Here is a 27,009-nt window from a genome sequence, read left to right on the forward strand (position 1 = left end):
ACCAGGGAGAGGACATGCATGGTCTGGGCAGCATCAGCACTACACCTGACATCAAAAACCCCAGAGAGACAACCACACAGCACACTCTGCTGAGATGAAGCTTCTGGGTAAGAAAAAAAAGGAGACCTGCATTTCTTTGGACAGGCAGCCATGCTCAGCAAGTCCCTTTCAACCCCCAGAAACCAAATTTGGTGACCTGATGGAGGAGGATGCCAATAAATCACAGAAGAGCCTGGAGAGATTTGCTCAGTGCTGGAGATAATCTGAGCGAGGAGAGTCACTGATATCTGCTGGTGTAAGGAGGCAGGTAAACAGCCATTTGGCTGGACCCCAAGCTTCCAACTTGGAAATGGTGAAAGAGAGAAATAAAAATAGTCAAACAGGGACTGTAAAGCCTGGCTGGACAGAAACTCAAGACTTTCTCCTCCCCACTTGACAGCTTCCACATTTTGACTGAACCATAACATTAATATATATCATGTGTTCTCACTTTCAGGGGCTTTTCGCTGACAGCTGACGTGCTGCTTCTCATCCTTTTTTAATATAAAACCTGAGCACAGCGTCCGGACTCTTCCTGCCGTTAGAGCTGACAGCTGGGTTTTAGCTCATCACAGCTAAAGGCATTAATAAAATTTATTTTGCTCATGTGCATGAAGTTGAATCTGGGCTCAACGGCTTTTCTGCCTCAAGAAGAAAAAAAAAATTAAAACAGTATATTCTGGAACTACTTAAGTCTTAAATAAGTAACCAAATGAATGATAAACCAAAGGGAGGAGAAAGTTTTTACTAAAATGTGCTCAGGCCTCAGAGCAGAACTTGAGAAATGAGGAAATGCCAGGCAGGAGTTTTCTCTGCAGCAGGCTATTGTTGTAGAACCTGCAAATTGTACTTAAACACTGAATTGCACCATTGTTAGAAGCACTTAAAACATAAAACCGAGCAGAAACAGGTTTCCTTTTTATGACTGTGGGAGGTAGTGGAGCTTTTAGATCAATTGTTATGCAAATCTGCCTCTAGTTTCAACCTAGGTTACAAGCTATTCTCCAGTCAATTAAAATTGGAGTCTCTGAAGTGGTTCTTGCACCAAGTTTAGCTTTCCATAGATGTCAGGCTGTGGTTTTTGCTTCTTAAAACATAGCAAAGAATCCCACTCCTCTCTCACAAGAGATACGGGGGACACTGCAGGACGTTGTGCACCAGAGGAGTGGGCTTGCCCTGAGCTGGCCACCGCAGCCACCCCAGCAAGGTCCACCCGATAATCCCGATCAAGGGCTGATGGTCTGCATGAATGCCACCTGGCTAAGAGCAGAGCATTTGTCAGATTGATATGGGTGGGCTCAGATGGGGCATTGCTACAGACCAGACACAGCCTTGGGACAAGTAGTGCCTGTGCCAGCCCAGCTGAGAGCATAGGGAAGGGGTCACTGGCTTTTACAGCAGCAAATTTGGAGGGTACCTGGTAGCACTAAACACATGTGAGCACACCCAAGACTGCTGTGTCCTACCCTACGACAGCAGACAGAGCCATGGGCACCGAGTGCTCCACCATGGCACTGAGGTGCCCAGCCCTATGGTGCCCTGGTGCTTCCCTCCTTCTCTGTATTTACAAAAACCATCTGTGACACCAAGACTTGTACCACACAATCCTCCTTTTTCTGGGGCACTTGGTCTACACTTCCAAAATTCAGCATCAAATGGCTCACAGTTCAAAACCGCAGAAGTCTGCACTTCTTGGCAGGGCAGCTTACATGAACTTGTGTTTCTGACACCCCCATCTCAGACCACACACTGTTATCTGCTCCTCCACCTCTCCAGAGCAAACCCTGTGTTTATGGAAGACCAGTGCTGTAAAACTGATCCTGGGTTTGTGGAGCCAGATAAACAGCATGCAGTTCAGCTAAACACACCATTTTACAGTAGGCAGACGGGTTTTCTCCTTCAGCAACATGCTTTCTTGGCCAGTACATGAGTTGATGGATAAAATGTGTAAGTATGTTGTTAGTCAGGATGCACAATATGGGTGACAAGCAGTGATCACAGTGCCGAGCCCTTCCCTGCAGGAACTGGGTTTGCCAGGCTGCAAACACAGCTCATCTCACGCTCAGCGAAACCGGAGTGAGTAACAGTGACACCGGGCCAAACACCGCAAGCTGGTGAGCACCCAAGTTGCTCCAGCCACAGAGCATCCAACGGGATTGGTGCTGGGGAATCAGGGACACTAATCGTGGGCTGAAAGATGGCATATGACACAGTGCACACTCCTGCAAGGGCAGCGAGGCGGCGGGTGGGATGATGGAGGATAATAGCTGTAGAGTTAGAAATCATAACGGTTCAGCCTACGCAGAGGGTTAGTTTCCAAGAGAGTTGTTATCTCAGCTCTGATGCCTGGATGTCAGAGCTCCTGTGCCTGTTTTATTGGTTAAGTACATGGTTTTATTGCTGTTTATAGAAGTATCCCTGCATACAGAGCAGCAAGGGAGCACATTAGCTGGGAAGCGCTGAGCTTGCACCAACTGCTGTGTGAGAGCATCCAGACCGCAGCCAAGCATCCGTGAGAGGGCTGATAAGCGCATATGGGAGGCTGCCTTAATTTCCAGGTCATGATCCCTGGCTGATGTGTAAAAGCAACTCAAATCACTTTTCCTTGTTGAAGAAAACATTGTTAATAGGGGGAGGCAGTCAGAGGAAGAGGGGGGCAAAGACGTCTCTTCTCTCCTGTCATACTTGGGTTGTTTCCCCTAGCTCCCTTCCAGGTTTGTGAATTTTCCTGCACTCTGCCACTTTTGATATTTAACATCGACATTCATTAGTGTACCCCTTTCTGGTACACTCCCAGGGAAGCTTTACAGTGTCTGGCCATCACAACAGCATCTTAAGCAGAGCTCAGCAGCATCTCCAGGTTCCTGGATGATGGGGCACCCCTTCCCAGCACCCCAAATCCCAGGCCTTAAACCTCACACATCCTAAGTCCTCGGCTCTAAAACCAAAACTGGCCCATAAATGGGTGATGCTCATGCCAACCTGCACTCGCCCCATCTCCGTGCAGCCCTGCTCCCAGGGGTGCAGATTTCCCCACCTGTAAAAGGGATGACTACACCCCAATAGCAGTGAGAAAGTAGAGTCTTGGCTGCCTCTTCCCAGGGCAAAACTTTCAGCTTCTTTCCATGGGGCTGAAAGCAAAATTTGCATCATTCCTCCTTTAGATGAGACACACAGTGTGTGTCTATCTCAAGGAAAACCTACAAATAAAGGTAGAGTGCAGAGGTTTTATTTTCCTTTATGTAAATATATATGTAAAGGAAAAAACCTGAGGGATATTGCAAAACATTTTCCAGGCTGGTGCATAACATGGAAAATGGATCTGGAGATGGGTGACTCAGGCTCATGTGCAGGCACACTTTTGCCAGGATTATTATTTTTTTTTTAATTATTATTATTTCTCTCTGGCTAATTAAAGCAAAAAAAAAGTATTTTGACTCAAGATGCTCTGCTGAACACTCTGTCCTAGTTCTTCCCAAGGAAGAGCAGCCATAAGGTAGTCACTGTACATTAAGAACTTCTTAAAAAAAAAAAAAAGGCCAGTGTACCACTTGAACATTGCAGAGTCCATGTGTTGTGGGAAGTCCAGAGAGTGATGAACCACAGTGACTGCGTATGCTGGTGGGTTGGGCAGAGGAAGGATGTGACAGCAGGGCAGATGCACCACTCCGGTCCCCCCACAGCTAGGCACCCCTTTCCCAGTTCTGTCACCCCATGGGAAGGTGAAATCCCCAGGTCATGGGGCTGCAGCTCTCACCTTCGTTGGCAGAGCTGATGCTGCCCTGGGACCCCCCAGAACAGCTGGGGTCTCACAGCCTGGCTTTTGGGAGAACAGCACCATCTGCTGCAGAGCACCCAGTGCCAGGTCAGAGTTTGGCCCAAAGCAAGGACACCAGGAGGGAGTCAGCTGCATTTGGATGCAAAGTGCCATCTGAGCAGCGGCTGTCTGCTCCTCACTCTGTGTGGTTTCCTCTGTGGCTCCCAGAGCCTATCTTGGCAGGACATCTGTGTCCTCCCAGCAGCAAGAGACACTTGCACATCTGGCTGTCATCCATGGAAGTCCATAGACACCTGGACTTCACCTGAAACTAGCTCAAAATTCCTCCCTGGTGCATTCAGCAAAGACAACAATAGGCAAGTAGATTAAAAAGTCCTCAAAGGGTAAACACGAATAGCTACAGGGAGGCTGTGGGAACTGGCACATTAGGCATTGCAGCTGCACGGGCAACCCCTTGCCCATTTCTGCAGAGTTTCACTGTGCAGCGCTTGGCAGCCTCACAGCATCCCACTGCCCGTGCGTGGGCTCATGCCACAGCAGCGGGCACCCAGCAGTTCCCAGCTCACAGCATCCCCTGTGCCACCTGCACAACAGCTCTTGGGAGAAGAAAAAAGGAAATGAGTGGGAGAGAACAACATACAATAGTTGTATTTTTGCTTTGCATTAAGGTTTGTTTGTCAAGTAAAATTGCCCTCTCATGGGGCTCAGAACACTGAAAAGCTGGGATATTTAACTGCTTACCTTTCAAGGTTTACTCCAGCCCCTTAATACAGTTGGAAACCATTCTGGAGATTGTTCCATCCTCCCTGGAGCAGCATGGCTTTAATGACATCTTTACAGACCTAATGGATGTCCTCGATAAAGATTATAGCCCTGCTGTTAGAAGTTTGTTGCAGGACAATGCTTCGATGATGATAAAATAGCTGCTGGGGATCTAAGAGTTCATGCAATTCACAGTGCACCACAGTGAGCAGGTTGTGTCTTCGTTCATACATTCTGCAGAAACAGAAACATGAACCATTAGGAACTATTGTAATTAGATGACTAATTCATTGGGCTATTTTGGTTTCCATTTCATTTAGAAAAAGTCTCAAGACCATACACCATCTGGGAGAAGTATATTACAGACCAGCATGCAAATCCCTCAATTTTCTGGTCTAGTGTCACCAGCAGCTTCTGATAACTCTGCACATGCTGCAGGGCAAACATAAGCCCTGAGTGAGCCCAGCTCTTTCCCATGAAATCTTGTTCCAGACTGACCTCCTCCCTACGGCAAGCCCTCAGATCCCCACCAAACAGCAGTCCCTGCCCAGATATCTCAGAGTTAGGGTCCTTTCACTGTGGAACACAGTGCTGCAGAGGAAGAGTCAGAGCCCAGCTTTAGATTTCCATGTAGAAAGCTGTCTCATGCACAGAAAAGTGTGGAGCCAGCTAGACAAATGTAATGTTGAGGTTTGTGTCTGGATCCTTCACAGAGCAAAGAAATGAAATGGTCAGGTCCTTTCAGAGCCCTTCAGGAGCTACCTACTCATCATATGACTATCACAGAGTTTTTGTAATAAATCATACAGCACTAACGATCATCAAACCACTTAACCACGGAAAATTACCTCAATGCATCAATGAATGATCCATTAATTAATTTAAATTATTAAACATTGACCTTGCTTTCCTGCTAGGCTAAAATGACTTCGTGCCAAAGCCAAACAGGAGAGTTTTGTTTAAGCCATCTCTGAAATCATGATGGGCCTGAGGACCCCAGATACCTGTGGACCAGCAGCAGCCAGTGCTTATTTGCTGCAATGATGCTGAACAAAGGAGAAAACATGAGACTGCTCCAAGCTGGAAACATCTTTGCGGTAAGAGGGAGCCAGTCCCTTTACAGATCCAAACCATCATTGCATCTCACCCAGAGGAGACCTTCCACCTCGAAGCTCCTTTGAACTGACCCTTGACAGTCCTAGAACAAAAGCAGATTTGCAGCCACTGGCTGGCTGTGCTGCTCCTGCAGGTGCTGGTGCCTCAGGCACAGGCAGAGGAGAATAAGTTTCTGCTGCATAACCACCGTGCTTTTTAATTTTCCAGGGTAGTCAATAAAGTCTGGAAAGCTTTTACATCCTTTCTTTCAGCAAAAGTACTAGATTATTGATTCTATGCTAAAACAAACAAAAAATCTATTTGGATTGTTTATGAAGAGGCTACTAATGTAGTAAATTGCTTGATACAGAAATAAATTCACTATAGCATCAAATTCTTAACTGGCCAGTAAGCCAGTGATACCCACCAAGCAATGGTTAGAAACCATGGGTGTTTTAAACATAGCAAGAATCCAACTGCAAACAACAGTGACTAGTTGTACACAGGAAAGATTTGAGATGGGATGGTTTATATTCCACATTGAAGACTACGTCCAATGCCTGGAAACTGAAGCTGGGTGCGTTCAGCCTTAAAATAAGCAGCAGTTTCCCAGTTTGGTGGGAGACTAAACACTAAAAGAACTGGGAAGTATTTAAAATTATATCTTTCTGAATGGTAAGATTCATCTGCATCCAGAGAAAAAAGTCCTTTACAAGTGCAGGATCACGTCAGCCTTGCTGCATCCCAGAAGAGCTGCACATAGCAGATGGATGGAAAGAAATCAAGTGTCACTAGAAACCCCATAAGCAGGTCAAAAAGAGAGGTAAAATGAGTAAGGAAGGGATTTAGATCTCCTGAGCTCAGACTTTCCCATCTCACACCTTTTCTCTGAAGCACTGAGATGTTCACAATGCAGAGTCTCCCATATGAGCTTGGTCTCACCACGTTGGCAGAAGAAAGTTCAGTGCATCCAGCTCTGCCCCACAGCAGCCAGGCTCCCTGGGGCAGCTGAGTCTCTGGAAATCACTGAGACTTGAGAAAATGGTGAATGATAACCTTAATGCACAGCCAGGAGGAACTGCAACACTGATTGTTGCAGAATTAGTTCTGCAGAAGCAGAACTAGCTCAACTCCAGCTACTAGGGAAAATCTTCACTCGTAATTGTTATTACAATGCAAATCTCTATGACACCAGCCACCAGCACATGATTAACCACTTCCATATAGGAGTTCATTAAAATGGCAAAAATCCTGCAAGGGAGGAAGCATTCTTTCCTCCCAGTACAGAGCAGTAAGTGAGGAGAGTTGAAAGGACTCACCCACCCTCGGTCTCCCTGAGCATCACAGCAAACCAGTACGCTCTCAGCTCCATCCCCTGCCTCGGAGAGGAGCCAGCCCCTCACATTGTCCTCAGGGCCAGGCTGGGGAAATTCAGGGCACATTATTAAATACCTAATAACACCTTCCACCCCTTTTTTAAATGACTGGGGGATCAGGTGTGACACTAAAGCACTATAGACAGAAGGAGAAATAAAAAACCCCCACAACCTTAAGGTGGTGAGAATTAGCCAATTATACATTCAGGAAGCTGTGTTAATTAGAAGTTTTTCAAAAGGAGAGTCAAAGGACTTTGCAAACACAGATGGAAACCGATTTTAACAAGCAGCAGTAAGTCCCAGTGTTGGGGAGGCATCAGCAGCACAATGTCCTCTGCTGGCATCTCCAGCTACTGCAGGAGATGGCTCCAACCGAGGCTGTGCTACACCAGTGCCAGCAGTCACCCACCACCGACCGAGTGCAAACCAGAGATTAGTCAGATTGATTTTTTGAGGAATATTATGATATTAAAATGAATAATCATGTAGCTGGGACTGGTAAAAGATTATTCACTAAACAATAGTCATGGCTCTTAGTGACAGCCTAAAAGCACCTGGGTCATCTGGTCGCTCAGAATTGGCCCATCATCAGTGGCTCAGGGAGGAGGAATTGATTTTTCCATTTTCTTAATGACAATGTGTAATGCAGAAGCTTTATGCACCAGTCAACAGAGACCCAGACTGTTTAAGAGGATTTGATAATAGCTCACACCTGAAGCAGGTTGGTTTTTTTTCCCCAGGCAGAGGGAAATGCAGAGCAGAGTGGAACAAGTCACAATTAATTTACTTGTTCTTTGTATATGGTTATGTTCATTTCCTTTCCTGCTTAAGTCAGGGAAGCTCAGAACATGGATGTGAATTTGTTTGCAAGCATTTCAATGGGTTCCTTTAAGTGTTCTTAAAAAGGGCACATGAAAGCCATTTAAGAATTACAAAAAAAAAAAAATCTGAGACCGACCAGAACTGTTCGAGTTTACCCCCAAATGAACACTAACTTTGATGTAATTCTTGAAATTTATCACACTAACCAAGAAAAACCAGGTCATGAAAAATGAAAGAGCCTGTATTACCTGTGCAGGCAAAAGTGCCTTCTCAGCAGAGACTTGTTGACTCTGTGCTTGTCCTGGACCATTATTTTCACTTCCATGAGATTGTGAGAATTACTTATGAGGATTACTACAGGGAGCAGACATCGCTTTTGGTGATTTGTACTGCACGGTGCTATGAGTTGGAAACGAGGACTGCAAACACTGAGCTGTGACAGATGTAACATCTCCCTCACACATGCTCCTCAACCTAATGGGTGTGCAATGTGGAGAAAAGTGCTCCTAAGAAGCATCAGAGGGAAAAAGCCGCCCAGTGACCACAAGCACAGGAGATGGAGTCCCAGAGCCCAACAACTACTCACCACCTGCCAATGCCCCAACCTTGCCAGCAGCTTGCTCATGTAGTGACACACCAGCAGTAAGTGGACATGATTTTTGTCACAATAAACCCCAGAGACCTGAGTGGGAGCTTCCAGACTTCCCTAGACCACAAGTTCAACTGGTCTGAGTAACAACCCTTGCAAAGGCCAAGCCTTGGTGTGATGCTGAGGACACTGCACAGCGTGGTTACATCATTTGCCATCTGCTCTGGCAGCCGGGGTAAGACAGCTGGGTTTTCCCACTCCGTGTCCCTTGGCACCCCATGCAGTGCACCCCGCTCCACCAGCCTGTCTTACAGATCTTGAGGGGTTATGAATGGTGCACCAGCACCCACAAGCATGAGTTGTCTTGAAGTTTAATCACTTAATGAAAATGAAACTTCCAATATTTCATTAGGATGTCTCCCATCTGTTAAACATCATCCCAGAGAGTTTGGTGACACTTTAAATGAAGCTGTGAAGAGATGCGTTTGTTTTAGATGTAATTGGACAGCTGTTTTATTATGAATTAATGAACTATGATTATTAAAAAGAATCCAGTTTTAGCAAACCATGTAATAACAATTACTCCTGACTAACATCACAACTAAGCAAGTGCTAGAGAACTTTCATGACAATGACTGGAAACAGAAGATGAAAAAACAGTGAGGTGCAGCAGTATGAGAGGGGCCTCCAGGCCAGGCTCCCTGTTCCAGGCACAGGCTCCCCAGGCTGCCCCACAACAACCAAACCACTCCACATGCCCATGCCACCACTCCACATCACTGCTATCTCCTCTGGCCCAAAACCCCTTTTGGCCCAAATCAGCTGTCAAGGTCTGATGATACTGCTCCTCCTTTTCATACTCATGTCCCCTCTCTCCCCTGGCCACAGGACCCCACAAAAGGCTGGAGAGGGGACAGTGACGACAGCAGGCTCAGAGGTAAACACTAAGACCTCTTAGTGTTTGCAAAACATATTTCAGACTCCTTTTTCCCCTGCTCTGGGTCACTTTGCTGTTTGCACCAGAGGCACTGCACAGAATGAGATGCTCTCTGGTGTAGGGCCACAGGAGACAGCCCCACAGCCACGCTGAGCATCAGCAGCACCATGAAAAGCTGATCCTGAGCTGCAGTGTCCTGCATCCATCCTTCCCACGCTTTCCAGTTTAGAAGAGATTTTTGTATTTCAGCAGAACCCAGTGCCAAAGACCAGAGGCCGCCAACAGCAGCTGCCGGAGTTTCCACAGGAGTTTCCCAGTTTGCATGGAGTAGTTTTTAAATAGTGAAGTCTTTGCCCTGAGAGTTTCAGTGAAAAAGTTCCAAAGAGTTAAAAAAGACAGGTACATATGTCATTGGTACAAATCACTTATCTCCTGCTGTTAAAATAAATCCGTTCCAAATCATTGTGGCTTCTCAACAGCTGCCTCTTCATCTTTCTCCACTTCAGCCCTCCATTTGGCCTTGTTTTCTGTGTTCATCTTCAGCAGTGTGTGATCCCTTTTAGCAGCCTTGAAAAGAAATGGTGAAAATCATTTCGTGCACACATTTCCCACCACCAAACCCCCCCAAATTTACACCACTTGCTTTGACAGCCCACTGTCCTTTTTGATATTGTGCAGCGACAGAAGTCAAAGTGTTTCCTTGTTTTACCAAATTATCAGCATTTGCAGCTCTGATTAGCAAGGCAATGACACTGTAAATTGTTTACAGGTGCACTGGGACATGCATGTCAGGCTGGAGACCTTCCTTCCCCACCAGCAAGATGGAAAGAAGCAAGTGTCACAGCTCTTGGTGGCATTCAGGCTGGGTGGGCAGGACTGTGAGAGCCTCAGGGCCCACAGATGCAGGGCAGGACCAGGCACCATTAACACTGTCTGAGCTACTCCACAACCTTTGGACCAGCCTTTTGTTGAGATACCATGATACAGAGCATTGCATTGCATAGGTTTATGGCAAAGTGGGTCAGAAGGAACACATTAACCAGCAAGTTGTGCTTCCTCATGCCAATCTCTCCTCTGGAGAATGAGGTGATACATATCCTATGTTAATATTGCTTATAGGAATTTATTCTCAAACCAATCTGTCACTCTGTTTACAAAGAGAACATACATAGACCATACCTTAAGTGGATCAGTTTGGTTCACCCAGAAACAATACTCACTTTTTGCCTGTGATTACCATGGCCAAACAGCCCAGCAAGGTCAGTGCAATCATCACGTAGCAAACCTTTATCCTGACATTGTTCCTTGCTGCGTCGAGGACCTCAGACCTGCAGAGGACAGAGTAGAGTTTCCATTCTACAGCAGTGTGTGAAATGAGATCACAGGGAGCTGGATAATGAATCTTCAAGTCTTCCAGCAACTGCCTATTAATGTGCAATATGTTTCAGAAATTCTTCTCTTTCTGCAAGTGCTTAGAGGAGAACTCAAAAAATTAGCCTATGGGGAAAAGATTTATCCACCCTCCCACACAGGTCGGGTATTGCTACTCCTAAAAGTAATCAGTAACAAGTGGAATAACAAATCGCACTCCTGTCTTTTTTTCATTACATATAAGAGTGAACACCTGAAAAATTACAAGGACAGGAAAGTCTTTTCATTGTGATGATGGAATTACGAGCGGCCTAGCTTCGGGTATTGCAGGGCAGGGCATGGGGTGCTGCACAGCACCAGGAGACATTGTGGCTGTGTCACCAGGGCCAGACAATGCCACCCTCAGTGGAATAAAAGCACCCCCATGACTTTTGGCTAAGAGCAAAGAGAGTTTTCACACAGTGAAGAGGCACAGCAAGTGCTGACATCTTCACTCCAGCTCCACATGGTTCTTTGCAGCCCCGTCCCACTGCAGTGTAGCCCTCTGCCAGGCAGCTGGCACCAGCCCCACCAGCATCTCCCTCGGTGGGAGGGTGAGCCTGAGCTGGAGTGGACATCATCACCGTCCATCCAGAGTTGTCTTCCCAAGCAGCTGAACAGCCACAGCTGTCACTGGGAAATCTCCACCACCTTCCATGAGTGACTCATGGCATTTATCCAACAACTCATGCTTGCAAGAGACTGCAGCGTGGCAATGGGTCATTCACAAAATCATATCCAGTCACGGATCTACTTACACCTGCAAGGGGAAGGCCAGCTGGAGGAGTGCCCAGGATGTCACAAGTCAGGAAACATTAGATCTCCAAAACTAAGTGACAATTCTTTAACAAAATACCTTGACAAAGGGGTGAAACTGCAGCCCAGATGTGAGGAACTCATTGCAGATGTCTATCACCAAAGCTGTGTATAGCCCCGAATTATTTTTAAAATTTCTACAGCATTATTAGTAGCTAATCAATAAAAACTAGCAAAGCATGCAAAAATCCAAAGTGGATGATATTTTGCCATGGTGATGTTTGAGTTACAAAGACACTTGTCTTGCAAGAGAGACTTCAGCTTAGTCTGACACTTATGATATCTAAAACAAGTGAATCCATTTTACTTCACAAGGCATAACAAAAAGTTCACGTTCCCGAAAATTCAGATTTATTTTTGGACCCCAGTAGCATCAGTCCCCTTCAGCATAGAGGAGCACTAACCCTCACAATGTGAACATGGTTCAGGGTTTTACAGGCTGGGGTCTCAATCTGTATGTTCACATCCAAAAGCATCATTTAGACAGGTCTACTTACGATATGTACTTGGGAATATCCTCCTCCTTTTTAAAGCGTCCTGCCCATACTAACACCTTTTTATCAAAATTTGTAGTCCTTCTGTCCTTTTTGAAAGCTTTGTAACCTGTAAGAGATTTTATAAAATAAAACAATGAGCTAAGCTTAAAGAAGGGAAGAGGCAAAAGGTTGTCATTACAGAGGGAAAAGGATTGAAAGTTCAGAATGGCATTTTCTATTCTGTGAGAGCCGAATGTACTTTCTAATGTCAAAAGAACTCAGCAGCTGGTGTGAGAGGCTTTGTTACATTTGCAGCTTATTTCATTTTGCTTCATTTTTTTTTTCCCCCTTTAGTTTAGGTAGGTTTTAAACTCAAAACCTCTTGTAACCTTCCTGATTAAGAGGGGAAAGGATGCAGGGCTGAAGTCACCCAAGCCCACAGCATGCTCTCACCCTGCTAGCATCTTGCTTTTAAATGGCCCAACTAGTGAGTTAAGTAAACTGTTAGGAGCACTAATAACTCCTCGACAGCATCTCCTTCTAAAAGCACTGATGGAGAGACAAGGTCTGTTAAAATACAGCCTGGTGGGAGGCTGGCAGTCGTTCTCATGCAAGCTGGGTACCACATTACTGTACTCTAATGATGATACATTACACCCCACCAGACTACCACAATGATGCCATTAGCATGCTGTCACCGTGAGCACAAGGAGAAAGGGACTCTGGCTCCTCTTGATGGAAACAAACCCAGTGACAGGTCACGACAAGTACAGTGACAGAGAGACCCTGAAAAAATAGAGTAAGCAATGGCTAGCTCAGATCCTGGCTTTGACATTGGACATTTGTACAGGTCATCGCGAGGTAGCTGGGACTGCTCACGCACCCAGGTAGGTGCACCCAAGGTGCTGGGTTACAGTGCCCTGTGCTTCAGAATGTGAGACTAGTCTTCAGAAACACCCTGTGGGTGACCAGGGGATGCAGGAAGGGATGGACATGAAGATGCCCCCAGTCTCAGTGTCCCACAGTCCCTGGCTGTTTCTGGATTGCTGGTGCTTGGCTGAAAGGAAATCGGTGCCTCCACAGCACAGGGCAGAGGGAGCATCTCTTCCTGCCTGTCTTGAGATGGTGATATTACATTAAGCACCTTGGCCTCAGGCCTGCTCATGCATGCCAGGACTTGTGAATACCTGAAAAATCCCAGGTGTAGATCTTGGCACCCAGACCCCCAGGAAAATTCAATCTCCTGCTTCTCCTATTTCTCTTAGAGAGCACCAGCAAGACCAGGAGAGTTACATCTGAAACATCACCAAGTGTCTGAATCGGATCTGCAGCAAACAGTAGGATGGATCACTAAAAGGACAGACTCCATCCCATGGAAGACAAGGGCAAAGCCCCATGCTGGAGACCCACAGTCATCCCACGGGAGCACTGGCAGCCCCATGCAGCCCAGCCTCAGGGGAGTGAGGAGTCTACAAAGGCAAGGCCAAGGAGGTGGGGGTACAGACTAAAAAGATAAATGATCTCCATGCCAGGAAGCTTGCCCATGAGGGAGCAGACCACGCCTGCTGCCTGCCACGGGCATGCACAGTTGTGGATGGAATCTGGCAGGGATCATTGAGGGGAGCAGAGGGGTGCAAGTCTGCCACTGCACTGCACGTGCAGGCATGTTCTCCATTCCTCCTCTGGAAACCTGGCAGCTGGGTACAAGGAGGAACATTCATTTATTTTTTTTTAATTAAATAGTTCCCTGACATGAATCATCAGTTTGTTTTTGCTGTCATGGGAGGAGAACTATTTAACACAAAAAAACCCAACTTTATCCCTGTGCATGGTGCTAGTCAGAGCTCTCAATGTGCTTCATGTCTCAGGAGCATTTTTAAACCCAGGAGGTGCAGCACAGCAGTAACAGCAACCGCCGAGAACAAGGGTCATTTTCTGACCCTTTCCTGCTAATATCCTTTCCCTCCGTGCTGCAGCACCAAACAGTGACCAAACCCTTTCTACCCACCTGGATTAGCCGTCTGCAAAGCCGCGTCCTCAGCGCCCTTCGCTTTGTCACCGATGGCTCTGGTGGGGTGCAGGACCGGCCGAGCCACCCGCTGCCACAGCCCAGGGCTGCACCCCAGCAGCCTCCCCAGCATCCCCCCCAGCATCCCCCCACCTCCCCACTGGCCTGGGAGCACACAGGGGATCGGCAGGAGCCCAGAGGCTGCTTCTAGAAGTTATTAACGTAAAACTACCTCTTCCTGTACGAAGGGATTAGCTTGCATTTCCACCCTGGCTGCCAACAGTTTTTTGCTTGCGTCACGATGACTAATTATATTTATCGCCCGTGTTTACCAAAAGGACACACCTCCCGAGCGAAGCGGGCAGGGATCACCGCTCACACCCAGCCCAGCCTCTGCCCCAGCCTCTCCATCCCAAGGAGCTGTTCAGGAGAGTAATGGGTTTTTGCATTATTTTCCCAGTCCTTACTATGGTAGGACTAATATAGAACAGCGTGCTATATTTCCCCAAAGACAGGCTTAGTGACTGCTAATTATCACAGCTAGTTAAGCTGTTAGAGCTCTTAATTGTTCTCAGTTAAAAAATAGTCTTGCAAATCGGTTGTGTTAGACTTTTTGAAGAAGAACAGCATTTCCCCTATCTCATAATAAATGTGACCTGGTGGAAGGAAACTAAAACAAATGTTTGTGGCTATAAAAGCAGATGAGGAGTCCATCTCACATCCACACTGCAAACTTTCCTGGCAAAGAAATATATTTCAGGTTTAAATTAGTAAACTAAGAAATTATGTCAAAAACCTCAGGAGATGTAGTGTTTGTCAGTCAGTAAAATTGTCATTGAAATGTAGCAGTACCTACAAAGTATTTGCCCTCTTTGAATTCAAACTCTACAAAGTCTGGATAGTACTGGATGTTTTCCATAACATCAGCTGTTCTAACTAGAGAATGAACCAAAACCAGTGCTATTTTATCACTTCGACATTTCTCCTGTGTTTTGCACAAAATCCTCCCTGATGGGTCAGGAAATCAAAATGCAAAATACTTGTCTCATTTGGAGCAGTGAGGTATTTACTCTCCTTAGATATACAAGGCTCTAAAGCTGATTTACAACTAGGGAAAAAAATGCCATTTGAAAGGGAAGAAGTAGTTGCCGAAAGGAAAATTTTCAGAACTATTTAGTAATACTATCAAATGCAATATTGCAGATAATCAAAGTGTGTCCAAGAGCAAGGGGAGGGAACTGCAAGGGAATAGAGCTCAGGATGTTGGCAAAGATTCTTTAAAGGCTGAGAGGATGAAAGATGTGAGGCAGATGCAGCCCCAGCTACCCAGCTCCTTGCCCCAAGGAAAAACTCTACCATTTATAGAGACATTTTATATTTTTTGAAAACACAAAGTTATTGATACTGAGGAAAGAAGAAACTCGCAGCAATGACAAACATGATTTTTCCTCTTTCACGAAAGCTCCACAACACATCCGGACATAATACAATGTGTTTAGCTTAATTTGCTTGTAATTTGGTAAAGCAAATTAGATCCATTTCCAGATTAGGAACCCATACAGAAAATAAATGCTGGTTTGAGCTTTCAGCTGCAAATGAGACCTGCAAACAAGCAGAAATCAGTGGATGTGATTATGCTGGAATAAGCAGAAGGGAAACCTGGCAAAGTCACTGAGGATATTTGTGTCCTGCTCAGGATTTCCCTCGGGGTAGATGGGCATGAGAAGGAAGAAAGGTGAATTTGTAGCATGAGGTTTATAGGGCTTAACACCCCTGGGCATGTCCACAGGGTCCCTTCTCACCTTGCAGAACTGCTGAGTGGAAAAGAAGCATTGTACCCCTGGACATCTCTCACTCCCCAGGGTGGGTGGGCAGGAGGGGCTGGAGGGCAGCAGATGGGACATTGCAGTTGGAGCCACCCAACCCCACAGGGGCTCCAGCTGTGCAGAGCATTAGAACGTTTTCACTTTAACAAACACTCTCCAAAATACTTATTGCAGAAGTGACTGTTTTTATGTCATGTCTGATTATGGATTTGAAGAGGAAAAAAAAAAAAAAAAAAAAAAAAAAGAACATTTTTATTTTATCTCTTAATTTCTTAAAAGCGGATAAAATGGCAGGGTTTTCAGGCCTCCAGTGCTTATCCACCTAGGGGTTGCCAATTGTTTCCTCAAGAAGACACACCAGCTAACAGCTGTATTAATCACATCTGCTGTGAGCAAAAAAGCACTTCAGGATTTATTATGCCAGCATTTAGAACTGCAAAGACACAGAGGTCCTCATGAAACCACAAAGGCAGTTACTTGTTCCTGAATTTTACTCATTTCTCTGGCACCATGAATGCTTAATGCTGGGCTGAGTTTTACTGTAGTGAATGAAAACTAATAAAAAGCTATATACACCATCGCATTAGGAAATCAAGCTTTCCTCTGTGAACTGTGGATCTCTCTCTGGCCCAGAGCATCTTGAATCCCTTCCTGAATGGTACAGAGATGCAGAATGCTCTGGACCAAGGTAGTCTTCTGAGCAGCCTAGTGTCCTTAGTCCTCCTTAGAGACATTTTGTGCTCAGCCCAGTACACACACATTCCCCCTGCCTGAGTAACAAAACATCTCCATGAGGCTCATCCATTCACTCCCCTCAACTCACTCACCTCACCAAGCCATCACGTGATACCCGTCAGTGACTCATTAGCTGAGCACAACCCTTATTTCATAACCATTAAGCTCACAGACAGGGAGTTTATTGTAGAGCAGTAACAACTTGTTCAGAGATGCAGAATTAGCAAAATGAGGCTTAAAGCACCATCTTCTCCTCCTCCCACATCCTACTGCCAGGAGGAGAGCAGGACCCCAGCTCCTCAGCAAGCCCTGGACAGCACAGACAACAACTCACACACTGACTAGCTGTGCAGATGTCCCTCAGGATTCCTCTGAGCCTCACTGCAAGGGGAGAGCACAGATCAGAAGGTTTTTGAGTTACAAGGAAGCAGAGGATGGTGCGCAGCTGTGGTGTGGGTGCAGACTCTTGACATTTGTTTTCTGTGTGACAGGGATATGTAGTTGTAACACTTGCTGCACACCGGTGCTAACACTAAAGATGGAAAACTAAACACAAAACTTCACAGTACTCCATCCTGGTCCTGCATCATCTTCACAACCCTTCTGCCACCTCAGACTCTGCTCTTGCAGTTGACTCCACAGCAAGGAATGGCAGCCAGTCATCCTCCCCTCCCTAAATGTACACAAAAACCTTTACAGAACTGGAACTGAGAGGCCACAATATAAAATCCATTGCTCTTTGTAAAAATCCATTGCTCTTTGATTTCTGGATGACTTTATCCTGTCATTCCTGGTACCTTAATTCTGATTGTTAGCCTAGTGCAGCAATGAGAACCTTAGACTTGGGTTCTCTTCACCTGTTCTTTTTCTGCTTTCAACAGACACAGGAATTAAAGAGCATATTCCTCCAGAAGCCCCAGGTTCCCACACATCTCTTTACATCTCTTGGTTAATTTTCATAAGATTGCACAATACATTTTATTTAGTCATATACACAAAAAAATTCAACCAAAAAAAGTATTACTCTGTAAAGCTGTTTTCATGTGCAGTGTCCTCAAAACCAAATAGCTTACCATCAGCCTCTGTTTTGCATGCCATGCAAACTTTTTACATGAGGGCTGTGATGAGGAGAAGAAGATAATCTTATCTTAAAATTCTTTGCCTTCCCCTCATCTAATTAAATATGCAGCAAAGCTCTGTCTTGGTTCCTAGATGAGACAAACGAGCAATCCTGGATGGGCTCATGAAATTCTAAGTGAGCCAGGAAGTACTCCTCAACACAACTATGTATTCTCCAGCAGCGCAATTTAACACAGCAAGAGCAACGAATCACTTTGAAATGTCTCACTTACCTGCAGACTCCCAGCCCAAGAGCCTGTCCCTCCTCTCCAGGGTCCCCAGGGCTCAACACTCTGAGGGCTTCAGTTCTCTCTAGGAGGTGAGTCACATCCTCCCCGTATCAGGAAATCGTCTACCCTAAGGAAACTCAAATGCAAATCCCAAGAAACTATAAGCTCCTTAACTATTTCTCACCATGGCCAAGTCAAATCAGAGGAACAGTCACAGCATCTCACAGCAAAACCAGACTCAGGGGGTTTGTAAGGAGCCTGAAAACAAGCACCAGCATGAGGCTCGAGTCACTTCGGGTCACTTGGATTAGGTTTTTTTTTTTATAATCTTGGGTGTTATCAATAAAACAAGGCATCTGGTAAAAGAGCAATGACAATGAAGGGGTCCCTCCCGTCTTTCTGTGTTAAACTTCAGCTCTGCTTGGGGGAGGTGGGGGGGGAACAAAACAAAACAAAAAACCCAGAAAAATAAAAAAAGGAAAAGAAATCAGGATTCCTCTATCCAATTACAGAAAGGTTCTGCATTTTCCACCAATATTGCCTCTATTCCTCCTAATTTGGTAGTGTAACTACCATTTGAAAAGTCTTGCCTAGCAACCATAAATAAGACACTAAACCACACTTCTAAAAACAAAAACAAAATTAAAAAACCACCCACAAACTCCACTGACTCTGGTAAATCTTGCCTAATTTACACCATATGAGCCTTTTGGCATTAGTCTCTTAATAGGGAAAGGTAATTGATGTAACACACTTGGTATTTTCTACAACAGGAACAGTAATTTCCCTCAGGTGAAAAAGATCTGAGCTGTTCTCTATGTCTGCCACTAACACAAGAATGAGCAGGATTTGGCTCCAGTTGTGTCAGGTCTGAGCAGAAGTGCCCAGCATTGCAAGGATAAGGATCTCCAAACGATCCTTATCCAGGAAGATTCATCTTCTCTGCCTTAAGCACATTGCTTCTTAAGGGAGTTAAACCACAATTAACAGCCTGGATATTTTGTTGCTTAAGGTGTGTTCACCTCTGGAACAACACAGAGAACTCACCCCTACCTTTCCTGATGGTGATGGAAATGCCTACAAACAAGAAACACTGCTGTAGCCAAGAGGACCCATAAGCCACACTTGTTCCCCTTCCATCAGCTCCAGGTTCCTAGCTAAGACGCAATAGAATATTTGTTGGACACAGGAATGCAGTTATGAATTGTCTTAATAGGAGCCAAATTCAGTGGAGCTTGTGAGCCACACCTAGAGTCGCTAACCTCTGCAAACACACACTAAAAAGGGACTTGGGATGGGTCTGACATGCCCTTGGTACAAAGTGCAGGGTTTATAACAGCTGGTGTCAGAAGGACAAAGCTCACAGCAAGCAAAACAAAAGTTAGATATTGCTCTGGCAAAGCCCTGGTATGACCTTTCCCAGGGTTTGGGATGATCATACAAAGGCAATGAAATGACATGTCACCTCCAGCACAGGGTGACTTGGCACATGCAGCAGCTGAGTACTGATGGGCTGAAACCTGTGGTGGCTGCCAAATCATAGAGTCATAGAATGGTTTGGGTTGGAAGGGACTTTAAAGACCACCTAGTTCCAACTCCCTGCCATAAGCAGGGACACCTTCCACTAGATCAGGTTGCTCAAAGCCTCATCCAGCCTGATGAAATCCAGCTTCATCACAGAGGAGCAGCCAGATACAAGCAGCAAAGATCCCAGGACCCACAGGAAGTCCTCCAAGGTGCTCAGGGTGTTGTGATGAAATTGCAGTTTTTACAACCAAGAAAATCAATGCACTGATGAGCTTTGCACCAGACCACTGATTCCTGGAATAATGTACAATTGGACCGTGGAACAAAAATGAGCAAAACTCTGAAAGGAAAACAAAACCACCAGAATCATAACAATTTACATTTTGAGAACCACTTAATTTAAACCTTTTCCACACCTGTTTCCCCAGTTGAGCCTGAGGAACACACTGACAAGGACAGACTTGTTCACTTGTCACTTAATGATTTTCTTTCCTGAGAAAAATGGCATTGTCTTCAAAACCAGACGCATTTAGAATTTTTTCAGTCCATTAGTCAATAGTTTAGGGAAAAAAGAAACCTAATTTAAAAAGATTGAACAGTTCTTCGTGGAAATGTCTTTTCCCCACACTTGTTTTAATATAAGGATGACTTACATTTTTTCCAGCTCCTGCAGAGAAGTCATGTACCATCGATCAGGCCAATAAACCTGCCAAGATCGTTAGGAGCCCCTGCACCATGGGGCCAAATTTCCTGTTTTAGTGACTGGCTGAATATGTGCAATCGATACAGGAGCAAACGTATCCCAGGTAACACTGGCGGAGGCACTACCCTGGGGACAGTTTGTCCCAGCAATACACACCACAGTAGTCCATAACAGGACTAGGTGCCTCCTCAGATTTATAAGATGTGTCTTGACAATCCCTCTAAAGAGACCATAAAACTCTTCCAAACACTCCTGGGTGAGACACAGTCTACCTGTAGGGTGAGATTTACTCCTAGCAGCTTTTATGTGACCATAGGGGCCACTGGGGAAATGCATTTCCTAAAAGATGCACTGTCCCATAGTGCAGCATGGAGAGGGCAGGAGAGTGAAAATCTGTCACACAGGGTTTTGTATAGTGGTCCAGGGCTTTTGGTGAAACAATGTTGTCTTGGTGCCTTTTTCAAACCACTGGCTACCTCTGCCTGCACTCTTATGGACTGGCTCAGGCATGCCACTGTAGAGCTTGGACTTGGGCTGGTGACACCTCTGCTCCTTGTTTGTACAGTGCCTTGAACAAGGGAGTCCCAGACAGGTACTGGTGCTCCTACATAGTATGGCAAAGACATAACAAGGAGGATGGAAATGAGAGACTCAGCTTGAGAAGATATATAATGATTACAGTGGAGGCAGGAGCTGCAGAAAAAGAAATTACATCTGACATAAATAGGACTTTACTTCTTTGACAATAACACAAACCTGTCCTGCATTTTCTGGGCTATGTATATCATGGAAACACATACACAAAGCCATTGCAGTGAGCTGTCTTACTGAAAGAGGTATTTGTTCAAGAATAGAACTTATCATAGATATAGGACATGTAACCAGTGTGCTACTTGCATTAAGTGGGCAGCTCTCATTTTCTTAGACATCAGTAAAACATCTCTCACAGATACAAATACTATACTTGGAGAATTGAGGATTCTTAAAAAAAAAAAAAAAAAAAAAAGAAAAGATAAGTTGGAGAAGGAAGCGACTAAAGTGGAGATGTTGTCACTAAGTTAACACAGAGGTTGGTGAGAAGATAGTCTGAGAAAACTGGATGACCTCGAAGGCTTTTATGGTAGCAATGAGACAAAGAGCACACAGCATAAGGTCATCTCTTTGGGGCCAAGGGTGAGGATTTCTGACTGCATTTGTTTAACTTACAATGACTCCAGGCTGCCAAGTGAATGCCGCCACAGAAAAAGTAGATTAAATTTTTAAGATGTACCAGTAAAGTCATTCCAGGAGAGAGAAGAGTTTCAGTATTTGCATATAAGACACCTGGAATAACCTGCACAGCTCTGGTTACTCAAGAAGAAAATAAAAGGAAGAAAGAAAGAAATGAGAGGAATATGTCTTTTTGTTGGCCAACAAATTACAAATGGAGAGGGATCATGGTAGAGATCTAGCCGAGAAACTCAATGCCAGAGAAGAAGGGCAGTTAGGTAGGTTAAATCACAGCACTGATACCTGAACAAAGGGTATAAGCTGCTCCTGATGGATGCCAAGGGCTGCACATTTCCTGATGCTGTTCCTTGTACCTTCCAGCAAAGGGGCAGGGGCTGTCTCCATCCTCACACTAGCTGATGAAGGACACGTGGTAACACAAACACCCAGGCCACACGGCTCACCAGGCTCCTGCAGCACTGTCGGGAGGTTTAACTTTGGGCCATAACTGCACAGTCATTAGTGTTTACAAAACAAGGTTCCAGGGAAGCGAAATTACACATCAAGGAAATAATAAGCAGCAATGTAATCAGATGTGAGAGGAAGATCATTTCATTACCTCAACCAGGTCTCATTATTCACCATTTCCCTGGCAAGAGCTGATAAATGCAGGCTAATGAATCTTAGCACTCCGGACGAGCGGGAGGAGTGCCGGCTGGGCGCTGCCGCATGCTAAGCACGACCAGAGAATCCAACTTGCAGCTAAAAGTCCAAAAGGTAAAATATGAACTCATCCATTGCAGCACTGCAGTGAGATGAGAGGGGGGTTTTACCCATTGCTGGCTTGGTCTTACAGGGTAACCCTGACTGTGGGAACACCGTGGCTTCTATCTGGCCCAGAGAAGTGAAATTAACTCTAAATGTCCCAAGAATAATAGGGCATTTGCTACATGGTGTGCATACACGGGTAATAGGTGCAAGGGCCAGAGTTGGCTATTTAGGGAAAGCCATCCAGGACCAACAGTATTAGCTGGGAGACTTCCCAGATTGTCCTCACAGTTAAATATCATCCTAGGCCTGGTCATGGCACAAGGAAGACGTTAACAGAGAAAGAAACAACAGCATTAACATGGAAAAACATAGTAGCAGGACCTTTGCCCACTTCTGTGGCACTTTTTTCATCAATACAGTTGCCCATTAGCTACTGTAGTCATTTCTCCCTTTAAAAAAGCAGGGAAACTGCAAATACAGCATTCACTGTACACAATAATTAAAAAAAAAAAGAAGTAATACTAAACAAACCATGACAAAAGGGGAACAAACCTCTTTAATATAAATGATTTTGCAGAGTTGCAAATACTACTTTTTTTTTTTTTTTTTTTTTTTTTTTTCCCCTGTACTTTCTGCACAGTTCACAAGCATCGTGGCCCCCAGATTTCATAGGAAGAACCAGAACATTTGGTAAGGCTCCTCTGGAAGGAGCTTAGACGCTAACAACCAACATAAAATGAGTATCTGTTCAGAAAAGAACTCGCATATCCTGACATTACAGCGAAATGCTGCCCTCATCTGTCTTTCAGTGACAGGTTTTATTTTCCTACCTACCATGCCTAAACCATTCAGCATTTCCAGAATGAAAAGGCGACTCTGTTGTTGCAACCAATTCTGAAATCTGTGCCTGGACCTGTGTTAGCATTGAAGCCATTAAGAAACACCATCATTGGTAACTAAAGTCAATTGCCATCTTGCTGCAATGGAGTTTAAATGTAGAAATAGCTTGATTCTCTGTATTGAAGATAGTGTCATGGCCCAAAAAAAGAAGATGGCTTATACATTCTTTATAACACTAAAACCAACCAAAGGGGGGGAAAAAAAATAATCGCCAATGCCAAGTGAGTGGGAGTACTAAGAGGCAGCATTGGGGTTCAGCAAGAGCAGAGCAACCCCTGCTCCTGCAGCAATTTGCACGCTAGTGCATCCGGCAGGGATGAGGGGATCTGGACACCTGCAGCCCAGCCTGTTGCAGAAAGCCACAGAGAATAAGGCTGGTTTGTCTCTTTCATCCACATCAGTAAAAATCCAGTGCACGCACACATACACACAGAGTGGAGGCACATTTCAAGCACCATCAGTGGCCCTCAGGAAGGTGAAATGAAGGAGAAATTGAACATGCATTTATATTTCATAAAAGTATAAGCTTTGAAGTTGGAAAATTACATCTAGTAGATGAAGTATTGCACTAGCCAGTTCTGTATGGGGTTGGGGCCCAGAAGGAGCATCTATTAAACCTCTGTGAGACAACACTGCTGGCCAGCCAAGGTCCTCAGAAAGTACTTTGGCTGATGAAAGTGCAGATCACAGTACGTACCTGTTAGCATTTGCAGAGCTCCAGAGGAACACAGCACTCAGAGCAGATGGAGATGCTTCTGTAACAAGTCCTGTCTTTATTTCTTTTAATGAAGTTAGCCTTGCTGGAACTCCAAGAGAGGAGCTGGAAAGTCTGATTCTGCTGACTCACAGTTTACTGGCATTTCTCTTTGGTTGTGCCTTTGTCTCTAGACTTCCATTCCTTTTGATTTTATTTTGTAGATCCTGGATTTAATCAAAGTCTGCATCTCTAGAACTGAATGTAGAACGGTCTGAAGTCTTAATGCCTGGAGCATCATCCCAGCACAAGCAGACAGGTCTAATTTGATGGCACTAAACTGACTCTCTGGAGACTCAGAGGTTTACAATCAGCCCCAGGATTTGGATTCCAGCTTCATGATTTCAGGTCGCCCACACCAGTGTGGTCAGCTCTCACCCAGCCAAAGCCTGTGGCCCTGGGTACCACACAGCCACAAGCTTTGTCCAGCTTGGCATCCAGGTGATGGGAACAACGCTGGATGATGCCTGCCCATGAGCTCCACACTAACATCCAAGTTCTTGCATCCCCGTTCAAGGGGAGCAGCCTGGACAAAACTTGACAGAAACATTTTGACATATACAGAAATGCTCATTGGAATGTTTTTAACAGGTTTGTTGAAAAAATCCTTCAAATTATTTCTGTATCTAATTGCTGTCTAGTTTCCTAGATGTAAAACTTCAAAACAAGCCTCCTAAATTGATTTGCATGGAAACGTCAATCCCAAATGGTCGTTTCTAAGATCCCAGAGGAAGCAATGTGCTCAGGACTGCCCAGCCTCAGACCTTCCAGCTGGATCCAGGATCCCTCCAGCAGCTCACCCTCCCGCTAGCTTCTTCCAGGTCACCAACTCCAGAGTCTGGCTGATGCCTCAGCAATCAAACTCTCTCATTACAGCCTTTCTGCCTGGTGCCTTAATTTGATCTGTCATTTCACAGCCTAATAGCTCTGTCTGAACAGGTGGAATATGGCAGATTCGTCTCATTATTTTAGTCTTTGTCAATCAACCACTATTAATTTGCAGCATTCTACACATTTCTAGATTTTCCTCTAAGCATTCCCCTCTCTCTGATCATCAGCTGCATCAAATACACCATTATATTACTCCTTCCTACATTGCTGCCTTCCTTCCCAATCTGTCCTGTACGTATGACCAGTATTTGGTCCTTTTGGCTCTTACTTGGTGTCTGCTTATTCGTTTCCTCCTTTGCTTTCAAAGTACTTAAACAATACTCAGCAAAGTAAAACTAAGAACTAATATTCGCTTGAGTTTAATCATTCTGGTCGTGTAACATCTGGGGAAATTCTACCTACCTTCATGCTGGTAGTATTTTATGAATGTGTATGTAGGGCTACAAGCTGCCTTGCAGGCACTTTTTTGTGGCTACAAGAGTGGGTCTACCTTTTCTGAGCACTGAAGCAAGTAGATCTGCTGTACTGTGCACCATCAATGCAATTGGACCCAGCTCCTACCGTAGCTGCAGTGCTCCAGCCACCTGGGGACTCCTCAGTGCTGGAGGAGGAGAACTCACCACGTCCCAGTGATTGTCCCCACCAGCTGGATATTCTTAGCAGGGTCAGAGCCAAACCCTCATTTTCAAAGAGGATCACTGCATTTATCATCAGCACTTTTGTCTTGCGGCACTGAGAGTACTCAGAGGACTGAAGAACCACGTGGGAGGTCATGGCGTTTCAGGTAGTTACAAAATGGGGTTGCATACATGACCTGTCCTTGGCTGAAGCCTACCACACCTGATGGCTGTGGCTCTTGGCCAACACTTGGCTCATTGACTGAGTGTGCTCCACATTTCAAGACCAGAGACAGGAAGATCTGAGCCCTACTTGCTTTTTTATGTTTGTTTGTTTTTTTTCTTCTCTGCATCCACTTTAGGTTGTGGTGGTGAACACTAGCTCTCTGCTTTCTTGCAAACTCCATAATTCACCTTTTAAAGTGAATTATCTTACTTTACCTTATTTTTCCTAACACTGGTGGAGAAGTTATCTTTCCTGGGGAGGGAAGCTGGAGTCATGGATGCTCACTGCTTGTTTCACATTGTGGAGCTCAGGCTGCTCATAGCAAAGCTAGTTGTGGTTTCCCTGCTGTTTGGTTATAGTAAGAAAGTCTGCATCAGAAGAAGTTCTGCTTTCCTGATTGCTTGAAGAGAAATATTGAAAGTTTGGAACTCAGGAGATTGAGCACCAACTACAGGGAGATGCCCAGATGAAACTGTCTTCAGGCTCTGTTGAACACGAATCAGTTTGTGTCTGGCAGTTTGTGTCTGGCAGAGCACACACAAGAGAGAAAATTCAATAGGTTCTCTTGGCAACAATGTGCATTTTCTTGTAAATTAAATAAAGTTTGCAAATATTAATCACATAGTTCAGGGTTTGCTCTCCAGGACAGTTGTATGAGCTCAAACTAAAGGTCCAGTCCAGGCCAGCATCTTGTCTCTGACACCAGCTTGGCTTAGACTCCCAGGGAAGAGCTTAAGAGCAGTAGAAGCATTACAGACCCCCTTTCCTAGTATTCTCAAAGTTTTCTGAAGCAGGGATAGTGTCTTATTGAGGGTTTGGTTTTTTTTCCATTTTTCTGAATTATTTTGAAACAATCCAGCCATTTAGTACTAACACCTTTTGTCAAGGAGCTCCACAGCTGAACTGAGCATTGGACAAAACATTCCTCCTTTCACCTTAAAGCTGCCACCATCTTTTCTCTGGTTCTAAAATTATTAGAAATAGTGAATAGCCTTTCCTTAGTCCCCTTCATCACCCTTCTCATGATTTCCATAGACGGCTGTTGGCTCTGCTATCCAGCCTTGATTTTTGCAAAGCAATATCTTTGTTCCTTTTCCTTGCTGGCTGAGCAGAGCCTATTCCACCACTCAGGCTGTCTTTTGGTGCTTTTTCTGTAATTCTTCAATTCTGCTCTGCCTTTTGGCCGGGGTGAGCTGCACATGACATTCAAGATGCACACACACATTTAACCTCCACGCTGGCTCTGTGGTTCATCAAGGTGTGGTTTTACTCTTTCATAATGGTCTGAGCTATCATGTACTGATAAATCAAGAAAATTATATCAGGCCTTCTTGAGATTGTTTTATTGAGGAAGAAAACCTTCCTTTAGTAGCTCTGACTGTGTTATCAGTCA

General features: G+C 45.0%; 1 protein-coding gene across 1 annotated transcript; it reads right to left on the reverse strand.

Annotated features, from left to right (window-relative positions):
• Positions 1-9,857: 9,857 nt before the first annotated feature.
• Positions 9,858-25,547, reverse strand: LOC104523052 (protein FAM162B). The gene is given in 6 exon segments (XM_029084385.1): positions 9,858-9,965; positions 10,615-10,726; positions 12,122-12,227; positions 14,109-14,273; positions 14,961-15,044; positions 25,451-25,547. Coding segments are annotated over 6 exon segments (672 nt in total).
• Between the last annotated feature and the right edge of the window lie 1,462 nt (positions 25,548-27,009).

Source organism: Antrostomus carolinensis, unplaced genomic scaffold (genome assembly GCF_000700745.2).
Source record: "Antrostomus carolinensis isolate BGI_N321 unplaced genomic scaffold, ASM70074v2 scaffold25753, whole genome shotgun sequence".
NCBI lineage: Eukaryota > Metazoa > Chordata > Aves > Caprimulgiformes > Caprimulgidae > Antrostomus > Antrostomus carolinensis.